Source organism: Cheilinus undulatus, linkage group 14 (genome assembly GCF_018320785.1).
Source record: "Cheilinus undulatus linkage group 14, ASM1832078v1, whole genome shotgun sequence".
Classification (NCBI taxonomy): domain Eukaryota; kingdom Metazoa; phylum Chordata; class Actinopteri; order Labriformes; family Labridae; genus Cheilinus; species Cheilinus undulatus.
Window position 1 is genome coordinate 28,476,918 of NC_054878.1, and position 17,981 is coordinate 28,494,898.

At 39.6% G+C, this 17,981-nt stretch overlaps 1 protein-coding gene across 1 annotated transcript in view; it reads right to left on the bottom strand.

Annotated features, from left to right (window-relative positions):
• The window catches only part of adgb (androglobin), a 75,565-nt gene that overhangs the window by 30,292 nt on the left and 27,292 nt on the right, over window positions 1-17,981 (bottom strand). The window contains exons 13-21 of the mRNA XM_041805771.1: window positions 13,372-13,417; window positions 12,275-12,386; window positions 12,055-12,118; window positions 11,815-11,919; window positions 9,917-10,025; window positions 9,615-9,753; window positions 6,601-6,715; window positions 3,291-3,452; window positions 1,108-1,246 (exon numbers count right to left, since the gene is read on the bottom strand). Coding sequence (XP_041661705.1) covers window positions 1,108-1,246; window positions 3,291-3,452; window positions 6,601-6,715; window positions 9,615-9,753; window positions 9,917-10,025; window positions 11,815-11,919; window positions 12,055-12,118; window positions 12,275-12,386; window positions 13,372-13,417 — 991 coding nt within the window. The remainder of the gene's footprint in view (window positions 1-1,107; window positions 1,247-3,290; window positions 3,453-6,600; window positions 6,716-9,614; window positions 9,754-9,916; window positions 10,026-11,814; window positions 11,920-12,054; window positions 12,119-12,274; window positions 12,387-13,371; window positions 13,418-17,981) is intronic.

The following is a 17,981-nucleotide window of genomic DNA, read 5'->3' on the forward strand; positions in this document are numbered from 1 at the left end:
TGGCTTTTATGAGAATTAATTTTGTTATTGCTCATGAAGTTTTGATTTGACATTTGAAATGTGAACCTATACATGTTTAGAACAATCACCAGTCATTTTTTGAGTCTAGGGGCTCTAATTTCATGGCGCAGCGCAGGGTGGCGCAGGGTGGCGGAGCGTGGCGCACCCCGTGCAGTGGTAATTTCGTCCGGCGCACCATCGTGCACAGCCAATTTGGCAATTTGGTAGACTGGGCTGCGCCGAGATGGGTGTGGCGGTGCACACACAGCGCAAAAGATATACATAGGTGACAACTGGTGCAAATAAAGGTGGAAAAATGCATTCTCAACATTCTCAAGTAACATATTGTTATTGCACATGACAGACACGCACAAATGCCACTATCTAATGCTATTTTTGAAAACAAAACACCACTCTCGCTCGCTCTCCTTTTACTCTCTTCCTTCACTCTCCTCTCTCACTCGTCTTCTGACAAAGCTGCCATTTTTGCAGTGCTGTTCGACATTACCGTAATATACAGTGCTTAACAAATTTATTAGACCACATGTCATATTTGTCTCAGAAACCATTCAGTATCATGAAGTGCTTTAATGCGGACTCTATCATTTTCAGTGAGCTCTAAATGTTTTACCATTTTAAACAGGAATGAGGAATTTCAAACTGAATTCACCCAAATTTGAGTCAGCTCACTGGGCTTCTCTGAGAAGTCAGAAATGAATCAAGCATAACATTCAACCACTAAAAAAAAATTTTCTCTTCAGGAATGCAAGTAAATAACTATCATTTGACATATCAATCAAGAAATAATAATGTGCTTTACTATTTTTTCAGTTTTTTTGTAAATCAGTAAATTTGAAAATTCACAGATAACAATAATAATGATATTTTAGCATTAAAAATATCATTTGGGTTAAAGAGCTTCTACATATTGGTGTATTAACCATTGTAGAAACATAAAAAATATAGGTAAAGGGTAGGTAAAGGGTTAAAGACACTGGCAGAAAGTGAAATTATATGTAGGGTGAGAATAAATTGTGATGAGAACATTTAACAAATAATGTGTGACTCTTTATAGAACTGCAAGAAAGCTATGGCATTGATATTTACCTGTAGTGCAGTGTTCTTTAGGATCAGTGGCTATGACAGATGGGTCAGTTGTTAGGACAAGTAAAGCAACCTCTTCCTCTGCTGTCAGCTTTCTCCCCAGAGCTTCACACAGCATGTGGTAAACTGCAGAGTTAAATACCTACAAACATAATCACAGATACATACAGGAAAGTCAAATCATAATAGATACACAATACAGTTTATAAGACTATTCATGACTCATCAAGACTACACCAGTAGTGCGTTCTTTGGTAAAGTGAATTATACTGATGATCTTTTAACAATGCTACGTTTCAGAGGCTGGGATATACTAGGCAGGATGTGTTCTTTGTCCTTGAAGTTGATGTGTTTGAGGCAGGACAAATCAGTAATTGCAAGGATGTTGATGTGTCCTAAATTGTGATGGCTAGATGGCTGAGTCAAACTACCAATGAACATGAAGCCTCTCGTAGGGGGTTACTGCTCTGCATTGCTCAGTACTGATCAAAAGAAGGCAAACAGGCTAACTAGTGACAGGGTCAGGGGCAACCTAGGCTTACTGATGTGACAACTAGGCTGTGTGGTCTGATTCAACAAAACAGTTACTGCTGGAGCTAAACCTGAAAAGTCAACTTTGGAAGAATGTCAGAATGCACAGTGCATCATACAGTAGTTTTTGTAAGGGCTGCATAAGGCAGGCCCCTGACAAAGACAGAGAATGGGCCCTTCCCAGTTATGCTTTAATGATAGTATCAATGAATATGAGTTAGATCAGTAGCATTGGTGCTATCATCCTTATTTTAGACAATTATCACGTTTGGGTGCTAAAAGTGTGTCAAACTGTTATTAAGTTCTGATGAAGACATTTTCTTATTTGTGCCATTTTTTAACCCCTCTTAACCTCTTTTTATGCCCATTATTTGCCACTTTCCTGTTTTTGCAGTGTTTTGCCACTTTAACTCCACTATCAGCTCCTTTCCACTACTTTTTGCCAGTGTTAATCACATTTGAACCAATGTTACACCCATTATTGCCACTTTAAACATTTTTTTCCCACTTCTTTTATCCTACTTAACCACATTTTCTGCCCATTATTGCAATCTTAGAGCCATATTACCACTTCCTAACAATTTCCATATTTTTTTCTACACATTTTTGCCACTTGTTAATCCTTTTCTATTTTATTGCCATTTTTAACTCATATTAAATCTGTTTAAGAAAGGGGGCATACATTTTAAAGGTCTATGCTATGGTATAAATAAATCAACAAAATGTTTGTTTGTATTATAAGAGTTGGCATAGGGTCAGTATGTGACTTTTACTTGCATTGAAGCACAAATGCAACTTAATAACTGTGTTTTGATTTCAACTTGAATTCATTTTAACAAAATTTTGTAAAATAATAGATAACATTTTTGATTTCAAATCATATGAAATTTCTCTTTGTTTTATGGAAAGCATCTTGCCACTCCCCTTCACTGTCTTACAACCCCCCTAGGGTTCGCGACCACCCACTTAGGTAACCACTGCTCTAGAGGTCCCTGCACGGGCCTAGACGATCAGACAGGTGGTCTAACTGTCAAGGCTGATCTGTGTACTCTCGTGTTAAGTAGTCAGAAGAGTCTTAAAAGGTTATTATGTATTGCCCCTCTTCAGACATCCAAATCCAACCATCTTCCAGCCAAAATCTAAACACATTTAAAATAAAAACTTTTAAACTCTACAGATTAATTTTAAACCATGCACAAGAAATTACAACATGTTATTTCAATAAAAACTTTGCAGATGCCTAATGAAAAGTTTGAACTGGTGTTCCTAAAAAATAAATACAAGCTCTGCCTTCTTTGTGCAGTTTACTAACCATAATACAGACAATGTGACCAAAAGGAGCCAATTATTTTTCAAGGCTACTGAAAGCTGCAGCATCTGCTTTGAAAATCTAAAGTCCTTGTAGAGTGAAAGCTAAGGGGCATTTGTTATGAAATCTTTCAAAGTGCACAATATAAATTAAAAGAGTAAATTATTATCTGCGACTCTCTCTAGCTTAGGCACCCTGTGCAACCAGATTAGCTAGTCACTGTAAACTAGAGCCAGCATCCAGTGTCAAACAACATAACCTCAATCTCGCCGCAGCTTTAAACATGAGGAAAGGTGAGCTATTCAAAGTGTCAGTTTCATTGTATGGCTAGTTGTGAACAGGCTACCTTGTAGTGTTCTGTCAGGTTGATGTTGCTATTTTTTGGGAAGTGAGCCTCTTCCAGTGCTTGTCTGGCGACTTGCTGTTCCTGCTCATCATTGAAAGAAGACACCACTCTGCACAAAGCCCTGAATATGCACAAGGCCTGCTCAGTAAAACTGGCACTTTCCTGTAAAAATAGAGAGACAGAGGGGAAACACTTCAATTACGGTTAGCAGTGCAAATTAAACAGATATCTTTTTAAATAAAACTGAAGAGCACAACACCCACACATTGGGACTGTATGGAAAATTGCTTGGAGCAGGTGAACTGTGGATTGCAGAAAGATAAAAACATTTTTTTTCTCCTTTTGTCTCACATGCAGCAGACTTTAACCAAGCCCATGTGTCTGACATGAAACCTTTTTTAGAACTATGATACTTCAAGCAACAGAAACAGCAGTGTCATGTCTAGAAAAGCAGAAGTGCAGATTTACAGAAATGACACGATTTATTAAAGTGAGGTGAGCCTTTTCTAAAATGTTACAGCCAGGATATTAAAACAAAGGCAATTTCCTTCTCTCTGTCTCTATGGCCAAGGCAGATCTGATCTATTCTTTTTGAAACTTTAAAAGGTAGGATGTATCGGGTTTACTCTTAGTTTGGTCTATTTTGTGTGTAGTCATCCCTTGGTCTTCACAAAAATATCATGCTCTGGGAGGTTTTTTCCGCATTGTCTTCCAAACTCAATACATATATTTATTTATTACTTACAGCGGTTTTTTTTGTGCTGGAAGTAACTTCTTTTCTAATAGCTGGTCAGTGTTTACTTTACAGCATACTAATTACAAAAGGCCCAGAGCATTAGCTGTTTTTTGTCACTGCATTCAAAATCTGAAACACTAGTGTGCCTGTGGCCAGTTTCATTATGCTCTCTTCTCGCTTTTTTCACTTTCTTCACCAAAGCTCCTTGAATAAAAGCAAACATTGTGCATAAATAGCAAATTAAAACCCTCTGAAAGGTCGTAGTTGGATAACTTGGACAACTTTTGTAGCCTAGCAACAGTATGTGCCAGCAAGAAGTACTCTGAAATTCAGGTTGTGGGTGCTGTCAGTGCAAAAATGCTGTTTAATGGATTCAGGCTCTTAATGTCTGTGGTGGGAATTTTCCATGTGTGACAAAATCATTTGAGGGCCAAGGATAGTATTAAAGAAATCTGCATCACCCTACCATATAAGGTATTCAAAATAAGGCTGTCAAAGTATTACTATTTTGATTGGGATTGAGCTCAGATTGTTTTAGTAAATGGTGACTAATCAGCTTTTTTGGATACATTCTTTCACTAGTCACATGTAATGCTTATGTTTCATTTTGGATTTTTGTTCTGTCTAAAAGCAAAGTTAAATGACCTCCTGTTTGGACAGTGACCAGCTTTTTACTTTGAAAGACAATAAGGAACTTCAGTACATCAAAGATCATGACATGAACTTAATCAAGGAAAAAGGAATTTGATAAGGATTGAAAAGGAAATAAGGGAACAGGAAAAAGATCGGTGTTTGGTACACAAGGTGCTGATGACTTTTGACTTGTTTAATGAGCTATCTGTGAGGTTTTTTCAAGTATTCCTCATATGTTCCATAAAAACATGGGGCAAACACTTCCGTTTACCTTTTAACTTTGGTTGGCTGCCATGGCAACCATCCGAGTCTCTGTGAGAGCTGTGAGTTACAAGACACAACTTTGTGCAAAAATTTTAGAAAAAAGAAATAAACAGAATTTAATTTGAATCAAGTGTGTATTTGACAATAATTAGAGGAAATATGCAAGAGCAGAAGTTGTAAGACAATTGCAGTAAGTAAAGAGGGGGATCTATTGTTTCATGGATCAATCATGGTTAACATAATTTGGCTTTTTGACCCAAAAAACTTTGATGTCAATGATGTCAATTAAATAAAAACGTGTAACATAAAATAAGTGACTGCATAAATATTAATTCATTTACCCTCTACTTTTACAAGCCCTCCTGGGCCGGATGCCGAGAAGCATCCTCACAACATGATGCTGCTACCACCATGCTTCACAGTGGGGATGGTGTGTTCGTGGTGATGTGTAGTGTTTGGTGCTCACAAATCATAGCATCTTATCTGATGGCCACAAAGAACCATTTTGGTCTCATCAGACCAAAGAACATTCTTCCACTTTTCCACTTGACCATGAAGTCTCCCACATGCCTTTCATCCTTTCTATAACTCTGCAGCTGGACCAGCAGACTCGCGCTGCGTGTGACTTCACATTCATGCCTTTACAGCCCACCCACCAAGTGAGGGCACAGGTGTCTGTGGAAATGCAAACTATTTTGGGGTTAAGTGTACCAAACCATACCAAACCGTACTAAATCAAACCGGACCTCCTGATGGAAACACAACTTTGGTGAACTCTAGTCGAGATTTAATATGACCCTTCTTCAACAGTGGCTCTCTCTTCGCCACTCTTTCATAAAGCTTTGACTGGTGAAGAACCTGGGCAACAGTTGTATGCAGAGTCTCTCTCATCTCAGCTGCTGAAGCTTGTAAATCCTTCAGAGTAGTCATACTGTAGGTGTCTAGGTGGCCTCTCTCTCTAGTCTCCTTCTTACACGGTCACTCAGTTTGTGAGGACAGCCTGATCTAGGCAGATTTACACGTGTTCCATATTCCTTCCATTTCTTGACAATGGATTTAACTGAACTCTTGGGGATGTTCAGTGTCTTGGGCTTTTTTATCTATACCTTGACTAAAACTTTTCAATAAGCTTTTTCTCTGAGTTGCAAGGAGTGTCCTTTTGTCTTCATGGTGCAATGATAGCCAGGGGCACTGATTAACCAATGACTGGAACTCCCAAACACAGGTGTCTTTATACTGCAGTCACTTGAGACATAATCACGGCACTCAGGTAATCCCCATTTTATTCATTGTGAGACTACTAGCACCAACTGATTTCTGTTGAATTAGGTCAATCACTTTAAAGGGGGGTAATTATTTATGCAGTCACTTAATTTACTTTACATATTTTTTAATTAATTGAAATCTGATTTCACTTTGACATCAAAGAGGTTTATTTTTGTCTTTTTTTCCATCAAAAAGCCAAATTATATTCACCACAGCTGATCTATAAAATCATTAAAAGTGTAAAACTCCCACGGGGGGGGGGGGGGTATTTTTTTTTATCAGCCCTGTATGGTTTCATTGACCTGCATTGTTTTTTTCCTGTTCCTCACTCCAGCTGTAGTCAGAAATGTTGTCCACTGCAAAAGTAACTAAATGACTTTCAATATGAATTAAAAACTTAGCCATTGCCACCTTGGTAAGGTGTGGCATGATGGTTTCTTCATCCCCAAAGATGAAAGGTGTCTTGCTACACAGGTGAATGTGGTAACCCAGTGCTGCTTTTGTGTGGAGGGACAAAACATGGCACCTGGAGGAAGAAGAAAGAAAATCTGAAAATACATTCCAACAGTCCTGATTAAGTAGACAATAAAATAATCTTCTAAATTTGGGATTGATCGAACTGTCCTTAGGCCAACGAAAGAGGGACGTAGAGTTCTCATATGGTTTCAAATGAGAAGTGGTTTCTGTACAATCAGGCCAAAAAAAGGTGAATAAGTTACACCAGTCCATACTCATCCCACTCCATTAACTTTAAAATCCTAATAATGGAATTATGTTATAAGTGCTTTGGCCTAGTGTTCTGTCCGCTGAATGCCAAGTTGAGTTCACAGGGCCTTGTCGGGCATGAGAGAAAAGAAACCTCACTTCCATGGCCCCATTAGCTTTACATAATTCAACAATCCCAGCCTAACTAGATGGATGAGCACCACACTCAGGAGAAGAGGACATTATACAAAAGGAAACTGTAAAGGGGAAGAGAGTAAGGAAGAGAAGAAACAGAAAAAGAGGCAGATGGAAAGTGAGAGTGAAAGAAAATAACATACAAAGGAAAGAGGAGAGCAACACCTTAAAGTTATTTGACTAACACAGGTCAGTGTGTTTAAATAATATAGGATGGGAAGCACACTGGGTCAGTGAAGAGATTAAAGTAGATAATGTAACACCTACTTATGGGCTGACCTCAACAAACAGACAGAATGAGAAGAAGTGCATTAAAAGTGCCAGGAGGCATGGAGACATCGGTTCCTCTCTCTCATGCTATGGGGCGTGTTGGTATCATAAGTTGAGTGCTATGTGTGTGATTATGGCTCAGTGGTAATTGCACTCCTGCGTACCTGCACATGACCCCAGAAACTAGGCCCTTCTGATTCTAGGCCAAGCAGCGGCCATTAATAGAGACGAGGACAGAGGCTTTTTACTGCTTTCCGGAGCATCTGAGGTAGGCAGAGATCTTCTGCTCACTCTATAAGAACTCCGAATAGAACTTCGCATTGGCGGTGAAAATCAAAACAAGACCTCTCGTTCTTCTAAAAGTCCCAGGGGTGATGTGAGAAAAAATGCATACATTTTTCAACAGGATCCAATGATGGGAATAAAAAGCTTTAACCTTAGCTGAATGTGCACTGTTCTGCTAAGAGTTTAGGTGGATTCAGGGTTATGAGATGAAGAGTTGTCAGGACACTAGAATTCAAAGCTTTGGCATGATTCTAGTAAAAAACAAACAATGACGAAATCTCCTTCAATTCCAAAGATTTAAGACCTATCCCTTCATCATTTCTTGTTAATTGCCAGACATTACAGGCAAACTCCTGACCATCATCTAGATATACACCAAATTATCAGTCATCAACAGACATTTGTTTCTCAAGCTTCCTCAAACGTAGGCTTTACTGTACGGAGTCAATGTTTTTAAACTCTTCAATCAGTTATCAGTTTTTAAAACTACAATGAAAATAGATTCTGGGTGTAATATACTTTATTATATTCATTTTTATAATTTCTACTTGGTATTTTTAAGATTCTTCATGAACCAAAATTTTTTAACATAACTGATGACAGAAACGCTACACTGGAACTTGAAGTTTAAGATCATAAAGAATAACAGCCCGTGTGGGATGCTCTGAGCAGTAACGCTGAGGCAACGGGCACCAGGCAGAGCAAATGGGATCGGTCGACTCTATGCCTGTTTCTAATTGGTTGATGCATCAAAAACCTGAGAGTACAAATATGGTGCAAGTGCACAGAGAATGCTTTGCCTGTGAAGAGAGGGACATCCAAGAGCAGCAGCTTCAGAAGCGAGCAGGAGCTCATGAAAGAGAGGAGAATATTTAAACATGAGCACAGGATTCGAAGCAAGGCACTAAAGAATTGAGAGGGCAGAATTATGAGCACAAACAGAGAAAATCTAAACCTGAGGAGGCGGTTTTCAAGGAAAATCTGAACCTGCCATACACATAAATAGTTACACATGTGAAAGACTCCACACATGGCAGCAAATGATCACATATTTTATCGTTTTGTTCATGTAGTGTGTGGTGTTGATCAAGACCCCAAAGGTGTCTCTCAAAACACCAAATCTTTTACAGTCAACCATGACTTTAGATTGAAGAAGTTACTGTGGTTAGTTGTTAGCTACATTCTAAGTCCATTACGGTTGCCATTTCAGTTCAGCTTCCTCCCTTGTCAATTCATCAGGGGTATGTTTTACCGTACACATTGTTAAGTACTCGTTTTTTTTTGCTACAAATCAACAAGTGTCTCCACCATTTCTGACGTCCATCCAACTTAAGGCTTTCCATTCACCAGAGCATCTATGCTGCTGTTTACTATTGGTGCCATGGCTGTGTTTTTGCTATACTTACTCCTTCAGCCAGTTTGCTTCCTAATTAGCTATTCCTCCATATCGTGTCACAATTCTGCTCGTGTCTGCTCGGCTGTCCTTAGCTCTCACCATACACAACAGGATTTATGGTAGTAAATATTGAACATGTGTAATATTTACAATCTCAGGTTGGAGCACCTCCAATCAGGTCGGAGAGGGAAAAATTCATTCATAACACACCACATATCACAGGAGAGCCTACACACTACAGCCCGATAATCAGCGTGATGATCATGTAGTATGTGGTCTGCTTAAATGATGCTCCCAAAATATTAAAACGTGCTCTTGAGTTTTGCAACAATAATGACTCAGTAGTATCGTTTTTAAAACATGGTACTGAAGAGAAATCGAAGTATTTAAAATTGTGACAAATCTTGAGATGTAGGATGAAATTTGAAGATTGTTTTAAAAGAAAAAGTTAAAAGAAATTTGGGGTATACATTTGTGAGAATCCAGTCTGCACTGAATCCCTTATGAAGCTTATCCCCTCTTTATTTTGATCAATACAGTGCACAGTTCTCAGTATTTATTGATGCTGTCCTACCCTGGGGGTAAGTTAAGCATGGCTGCCTTCGACGACATGGACTTGATGGTGAGAAGTGGCAGCTGAGACTGCAGGCTTAACCACGAGTGCAGCTGGGCGCTGAGAACTGCAGACCTGCGTGCTGCTGTCATTTTCTTCTCTAGGAGGAAGATAAAAGGTGAAATGTTCAAACTACACAGCCAAGTATCACAAACATAGAAGGTCAGGATCATTCAGATTTCAAGCCTTATATGCAATATCAGAAAACTGCTTTGCATCTATAAATGTGCATGAATGTTTCTTTTGTGTGGATAAAACCTTACTCTCCTCAGCTGTATCTCCCCAGAGAAGCAGAGGAGAAAAGCAGATGAGGATCTGTGAAGTTTGTAGGCTGTCCACATACAGGTAGTCAGTGCCTCTCACCTCTAGACACTGGAGGGAAAACACATACACATATTCATATACACACACTGGCTTAGATATCAGTTTGAAGGCAGACATGGAAAAAACAAGTGTTAGAGAGGAAGAGGAGGAAGCCTGGGGAGGGATGATGGATAAACTGATAGAAGGGTGGCTTAGTGGAAGAGGATCTGGAGAAAAATACAGAGACAGAGAGTGGAAGATAGGGAAGTAAGAGGAGGAAATAAGCAGATATAGGAAAGAGCGGAGTGAGTGTAAGAGGCATTCTAAATGGCACCTAGAGAGGGGAGGCCAAAGAGGTGAAATTGTAAGAAAAGGTGTGAGTGAGAGAGACAAAGCAGGAGATAAAAAAGGGTAAAATGGACAGAAAACAAGAAGAGAGGGGCAGAATTTGAACCTGTTTGGAATGATAAGCTGACTCTGTAGTCTATACACACCAACACACACAGACTCACAAAAGACAGGCCACAACCTCATTCACAATGTCACTTAGAAGTCTGCTTATGAGACAGACAGACAGTGCACTTTGAGATCTTCATTGATGCATACTTGTACAGAGCAGATTCTGACATCTAACTTTAATCTTAAAAACTTGAGAATAGGAGTTAAAATTTAAAAATAGCTATTTGGGATGCTTTTTTCTGTTACTATCAGCATGTGGATGAAGAGAGAGACCTCCATGCAGAGACCTGCTTTAATTTTGAAAGACAAAAAGGAACCCCAGGCAGATCTGAGATACTATCATGAACTTAACTGTGAAAGAAAGAAACTTGTTATGAATTGAATAAGAGAACAATGCACAAAGTGCAAATGACTTTGACTTGTCCATGAAGCTGTCTGTGACTTTGTAACTGCAATGAGACATTAGGGCACTGGTTTAGCGTAGCTGGTTGAGCAGGCGCCCATATGCAGAGCCTACACTCTCTCAACCCATACTTCCTGTCTCTTCTCAGCTGTCCTTTCAAATAAAGGCAAAATAGCCCCAAAAATAATCTTGAAAAAAAAAGAAGAAATTAGACATTTAGGTGCAGTGGTACACTCATTTCACATCACTGTGTGAGCAGCGACTTAACCAAAATGTACTGAAAGGGACAATAAAGCATGCAATCAATTCTATTTTAAAAAAAATGCTTATCCATAACTAGTCCATACTAATTATTGACCTTTCTTCAGTGTGATTAATGCATTAATACTTATTTTGAGAAAATAAATGCACACCTTTAGAGCTCAAAGTTACACAAATATTTTGTTAGTAATACTGTATGTAAACAAACATTTGTTGGTTTTCATGAAATCACAACAATGCAACTTTCAGTTATCACGAACAAGCAGAGCAGGTTATATCATATAGGTCAGCCTTTTTCAAAATGAGTTAAATTTATCAAAGAAATATAATGAATATGCAGTTCTTGAGCTGATGTAAAGAATCAAAAACGTATAATTTGCCCCTTTTCCTAGAATTTCGCTTATGTCAATACACTGCAAGAAGACATGCAGTTGTTTTTGCCAGAGCAGTTGTGTGAATAGTACCAGACTCAGGTTTGTCATTAAAAGTAGGTAAGTGTCGAAAGTTGCTATAGAGGCCTTACTATGTCCCATAACAACCCCCTGTGTGTGAAATTTGGCAGTCATGGGCATGCAGTGTTTATTCTTATTGATTTATTTTAACTGGGGTGACTTAAAATTTTTCTAAACTTTAAGGGGGTCTTGACAGGTTCAGAAAAGCTGATTTGAGACAGTGTGCAACTGAGTAATTCTTCCTGTGCATGCCTGCATGCATTTGTGTCTTTCATGCATGTACCTCATGGCTTGCTACAGTAGATGACACATGTAGGGATCCTGTTGTCAGAGAGTGTGAAGATCCAGTGGAGTTCATACTTGTTGCAGTTTTGGGCAAGATGCTGCTCTGCACACACAAACAGCTGAATGAATAATAATACATCCTATACTGATGCATGTATTTGTTAGGTTGCACACACATAAAATATGTGGAAACAATGTCGAAATTTGTACCAGGGTTATTTTATGCTACATCCTGTACCTTAAAATGAGATTTATGGACATGGTGTGGGTACTTGTGTGGTTTATGGAAGACCAAGAGAGTCCTGGAAGAAAAACAAAGGATAATTCAAGTTATTTTTAGCTTAAATAATAGAAGGAAATACAAATTTGAACATGTTATTTCTTAGTCTGTTTCTTAATGATATTTTTATGTTAGCAGTTACAAGTACGAATCTTTGTATGTGTGTACAGTGTCTCACTGAAAGCATTTATCAAAGTCCTCCAGATCCACCCAAGTCTGCTGCAGGATGGGTCTGAGAGGGGCAGAAGCCTCCTCTGTGATTGGCTGTTTTGCTGCATTTTTAGGATGACCTGCAGGGAAATTAAATTTTTGATTAAAAAATTTTGAATTGGTTTAAAAACAAAAATTTTACATTTAAAGACTCAAAAAGTTGAATTAGGTTGCCTTGCTAACAGACTAATTACAAACCAAGTACTTTGTTTGATAACAGCCATTATTACCTCTACAATTGTGCAGTATTTCAATAAAAAAAAACCTCATACAATCAAGTCACATATGAGTAGACTAGTCTTTTCTTGCCACATTTAATACCAGATAGATACAAAATTGCCAGTGAAACTCCCATTTCAAAATGCTGCGAGTAACAAAAAGCCTTTCCTCTTGTGACTCATAGCAAGTTATCCTAGACTCAAATCATTATCTGAAACCCAGTGAGCCAAATTGGCCAAACTCCCACATAATGGCACAGTGTAAGCGCACATGCACATCCATACGCCCACCCTCTGACTCCCACAATCTCAATGCATGCAGAGCAAAACCATAGACACATGCAGGCAGACAAACACACTCTGCCCAAAAGGCACACACACACGCACAGTTGCTCTGCCCCCAAGCTGCTCTCAAAGCGAGATGTCTGATCAGAGAACTGAGGCGGCGAGGGGCCACTAGCTCTGCTGCTGAGCAATGGTGGTCTGCTAACTCAAACTGCAGGTGTTACTAAGCAACTAAACGGGGGCAGGGAGAAGGCAGGGAAGTGGCCGTTTGTCATAATGCATAATTTCAGTCCCAACATCTTCAAAGTGTTTTGGCAAACCAATGAAGGCACAGAGAGAGAGAGATGGAGGCGAGAGAAGCAAATACTTTTAATCATATCAATAGGACTTTGCTGCTAAGATGCTGCTTAAGCAAGCCAGTTAGGAGAACTTAACATAAACCAGCATCAACCCATTTTGGTAGCCTTATTTCTGGCCTCAAACAAGACTATTTTGTGTAAAGAAGAAGTGCACGTTTTTAATGAGAATTAAGTGACAAGCGTTGCAAAGACACGGCTTTTACCATCGGATTTGTCATCATCGTCCTTCTTCTTGTCCTCTGCGTCCACCTAAAGGGAAACAGAAAGAGAGATAGAGAGTGAGAGAGAGTTAGAGAGAGTTTGTAATGGAGTAACACCACCAGAGATCTGCCTCCACCCTCTAGTGATTCAACGCCAGCTGTGGTGTTGCACCACACCACAGGACACAAGACATGGTTTTAATGTGACAAGAGCTGCTCCGCTCTCGCTACAAACACCAGCAGCGCTAATTTACTTTCCCTGTCAGTGACAAATGAGGAGTTATTATGTTGTTTATCATGTTGTTTCCCTTAGATGGGAATAATTGAACTGCTCAAATTTCATGCTTGTCTGTCCAATCAATTAAAGAAATACAGCTCACTATCAAACTCTTCAAATGTTCTAGTTATATGTCTGAGCTAGGCCGAACAAGACATGTAAAAAATAAAATGGCATTTATAATGCAAAGTTCAAATGCTAGCTTAGCTTAATCATCTACCTGGCCTAGTCATTTATTTTTTTATTTTTAAATAATGCCCTGCTGAGGAAAAGACCAGCATTGCCCACCAGCCCATGTGGCTCTGAATGAGAAATATTCCATTGTGTTGTGTAACTCAAAGCAACCTTAGCAAGACTTTCTAATGACTCAGAGTGAGTGTCTGTGTGTGTGAGTCACTGCCTATTTGAATAAGTACCCAGAGACCCAGACAGAAGGAAGGAGGCATTGTGACTGGAAGCACACTTGATCTCCTCTCAACAATAATAGCAACTCTTTTGCTCCAACAGAAACCGGTAAATGTGTGCATCTTCTCACAGAGGTGCATGAGACTTGGAGTCAAGTGCCAAAGCGGGCATGGTATGTTCTGTCCACTCACAGAAGGCTGCTTTATTAGACTGTTTACCTGCGTAGCAAGAGGACACTGAGACTGATAGATCTAGCACACAAGACTCCTAGGATTTAAGCTGACTTTTAGAGGAGGAAGCTATTTTTTTCTCAGTGATTAAATCACAGTCATGGGTTCAGAGAAGACAGCACATTTATTTAATCCCACACTTCATGGGGCTTTATTTTACACAGCCACAGTTAAGTCTCTGCTTTCCTAGGGGCTTCCATCAATTTTCCCTGGAGTGTATCTCAATTTATATGAAAATATTTTATCAAAACAAGTAAAGCATTTTGTAGCTATTCAGATTTCAAAGGCGAATGAAATCCATGGTTTTCTTGGTCTTTAGTGGATTTTGACACTGGATTTCCCCCTTATAAGTATATTAAACCATGAGGGACAGTACTGATATAGTGTTTTTAAAAAAACTGTATAGCACATTTAAGGTAAGAACTTTGGAGCTCCAACAAATTTTTTTTCTTGGGCACACAAGTTATCAGCTATTATTGTATGGTAACAAGTTATTATCTCATGCAACACCAGTAAATACCTTGTTTAGACAAGATAATTACTGTAGAACCTAGAATACAAATCACACCAGTATATAAGAGCAGTTTCTTATTGGGAAACTCACAGAGGGAGAAAATGTTTTGGCTGTTTCCCTGTGTGACGAATCTACAACATGCAGTTCCTGTGGAGCTGTGCACCTCATTTAGTGCCATCTGATTTCATCATGTGTAGTTCACAAAACTGCTTGCCTCTCATACTGTTGTGGTGCTCTTAGTTTATGATAACACTGATTGTTGTGAATTTGTGAATCAGTTCACCCAGGGTTTGGATGCTTGCATCTGCTGATCTTTTATTGAATTAATTCCTCAAGATCAGGATGAAAAGCTGTAAAAAAGTGCTCTACACTTGTGCTGCAAGTGATCCCAGAATGTTTTGTGAGTGTTGCCAACTTAGTGATGTTGTCGCTATATTTAGCATGTTTTCAGACCCCTCCAGCGACTTTTTTCAAAAAAGCAACTAGCGACAAATCTAGCAACTTTTTCTGGTGTTATTGGAGAGTTTTGGAGACTCTGACGTGAAAGCATATATCGCTGTTGCTCTTCTCAGCGAGCAGCGGGTGCTGCCATGGGCCCCTCCCTGTCCCTAAGCACTCACAGGCAGCCCAGTCCCTCTCAGCTGCAGTCGGACTCACTCTGCTGCAGCAGAGAAAAGACCAGAGAAACTGCATTTTTTTACTCCATGGTAAGCTGTGACTTTATAAAACAATATAACACTCCATTTTAGTGCCCCATGACAATTAGGTCCTCGCGGATACACGCTGTTTGGGAACATCAAGGAGAGCATGCTAGTTTTTCACATAAGTTTTAGAGAGTGTATTACAGCGTTTTAACTTTGTCTAAGTTGCATCTTTGTGAAATAAACAAAGATAAATGCAACTGTTAATTCACATGTCCACATTTGTGTTCATGTACAGTATATATGCTGTGTATATCAATCTTCTTATTTCATATATCGGCCAGCATATCGAATATCGGCCGATATATCAGATATCATCATTTTTTTAGCCCCCAATATTGGCATCAGCCACAAAAATCCCTCTATTTGCTCTATTTGTGAGTAGCTTGTAGTGCGAAACCAGGAGGAACAGCTATTAACAGGTTTTCTCCCTTACAATGAGAAATTAATCTATGAAAACCAAAGGCTTGTGTACTGTTTAGTAGGTGTGTAACTATATTTGTAATTGTCCCGGTCAACACAGTTGTACAACGAATACATCCAATATGGTGGCAGTAATGCTGGTATGTGTTTGCTAACGGCTATTAAACAACCAACAAAGAAGAGGAAAAAGCCAGCAAAATAAAACACACAAAGAAGAAAAGTTAAATCCTACCGCAAGAGAAGCGGATAAGCAAGACCCTCTGGCCTCTTCTCTCGCTCCTCATCACCAGGCCGTTTTTAAAAAGCAGAGAGGCTTATAGACATTACCAGTGCTTTTACATTTTAAAAACTATATACGGATACAAAGAAGTAGAGTGAACCAATTAAAAAAGTGCTCTGCTCAGACTGCATTGCAGCGTCCCATCCTGTGTTAACATGAGCCAGTCTGGGTTGCTTCACTGACATACATGAGTCAGAAATTCATAAGAGTAACCACTGGACCAGCTTTTTCCAGTATAAGATTTTAATTGTTTTAAAAGAGATTATTACCTCATTATACACCAATTTTATGTAATATCTTCAAGATAATTACATAATGCAAACAACGCCAAAACATCCACTTTTGGGGACTTTGGGGCTCTATTGAAAACAGGACACTGAAGCCCAGTTTAGAAAAAAGATTTGCAACACAGTGAGACTGTTGGAGAACGTTGTAGGTGATGGCCGTCTGATGCTAGCAAAAATATGAGAAATTCAAGGCTGTTGTAGTTGTTAAAAATACCATTCTCAACAGATACATAAGTCATAACAGGACCGAGCAAGCAAAGTCTTTAGGTTTTATATGTACTGTAAAATGTCTTATGATATGATGTTGATGAAAGGAATGAGTGATTAGCAGGAATCACACAGCCCTATGTTATGCACTATAAAAATGGAAAAAACAGTTAATGTGCAACACTATCCTTCTTGTAGAGACAAATTTATTGCACAATAACTTAAGAAATAGATCACTTTTCATTGAGTGACCATGACTGTGAGAGTCATTGCTATGGAAACAATGCATCCTCTCCTATAGTTGCCGTGGTGTGAACTCACAGGCTACAATGCTATAATGAAGCAGAGCGTCCTGTTGTGAGCAATTTTGAGTTTCAACTGTGTCATCACAAATCTTTGATCTGCACAGGGCTTTGCACAAGTCTGATTTTTAACCCACTAATGCTGAGTGTACAGGCCACTGGGGGTATTAAACATCATGTGACCATTCCTTCTACAACTCTGTCAGCTACATAGGCGCAGAGCAGAGGCTGATACTGTCAGTGGAAGTTCAAAGATTCAGAGGGAGGGGTCATAACAGCAAACCCCCAACTCACTTGATGTACATTCTCCCTACCACGTTACCCACCATGTGCATGTGAAGAGCGGGAACACACACCGAGTAGAAAAATGTGGCACACACATGACCCATACACCAACCAATCCACATGGGTGCGTGTGTGCACGCACACTGTACGACACATCAAATTAGCGTGTCCATACTGCCCTAGCCCAACCGCTCTATAACTGGTCATGGTTACACAAGAGGGCGATTAATATGAACTCTATTTTTTCTCTGTATGCTAGGAGTGAAGTGTAATAATGAACCCCCCAGGAGGCACAGACACTGATGGCTCACCATCTAATTGCACAGCTTTTTTCATCAGTGCGGTACACGACCTCTCCCTGTTTGAAACCCACGCGCCCCGCCACACACTAGAGATCCCTCTTTCCCATCTCCTTCCTGTTTCCTGGGCCGCTTTCATCTCTTCCTGTCCAAACTGTCGCTTTCGGTCCATTTTTCAGTCCCCTTTTCTGTCTCTATCAGCTCAGATGTTCCTCTTTTTCTCTCTCCCTCTTTTATTCTACCCTCGTCTCTGTGTCTGTCTGTATCTCTCTCTACTGCTGCTCTAACCCCCCTCCCACATCCCTCGTCATCTCCCCTCTCTTGCTGGTGCTGTCTTTAGTTCAGATGTGCCCCTGGTCAGTGGTGGCCTGGCTGGGAGACAACAGAAATGACTTTGAGACTG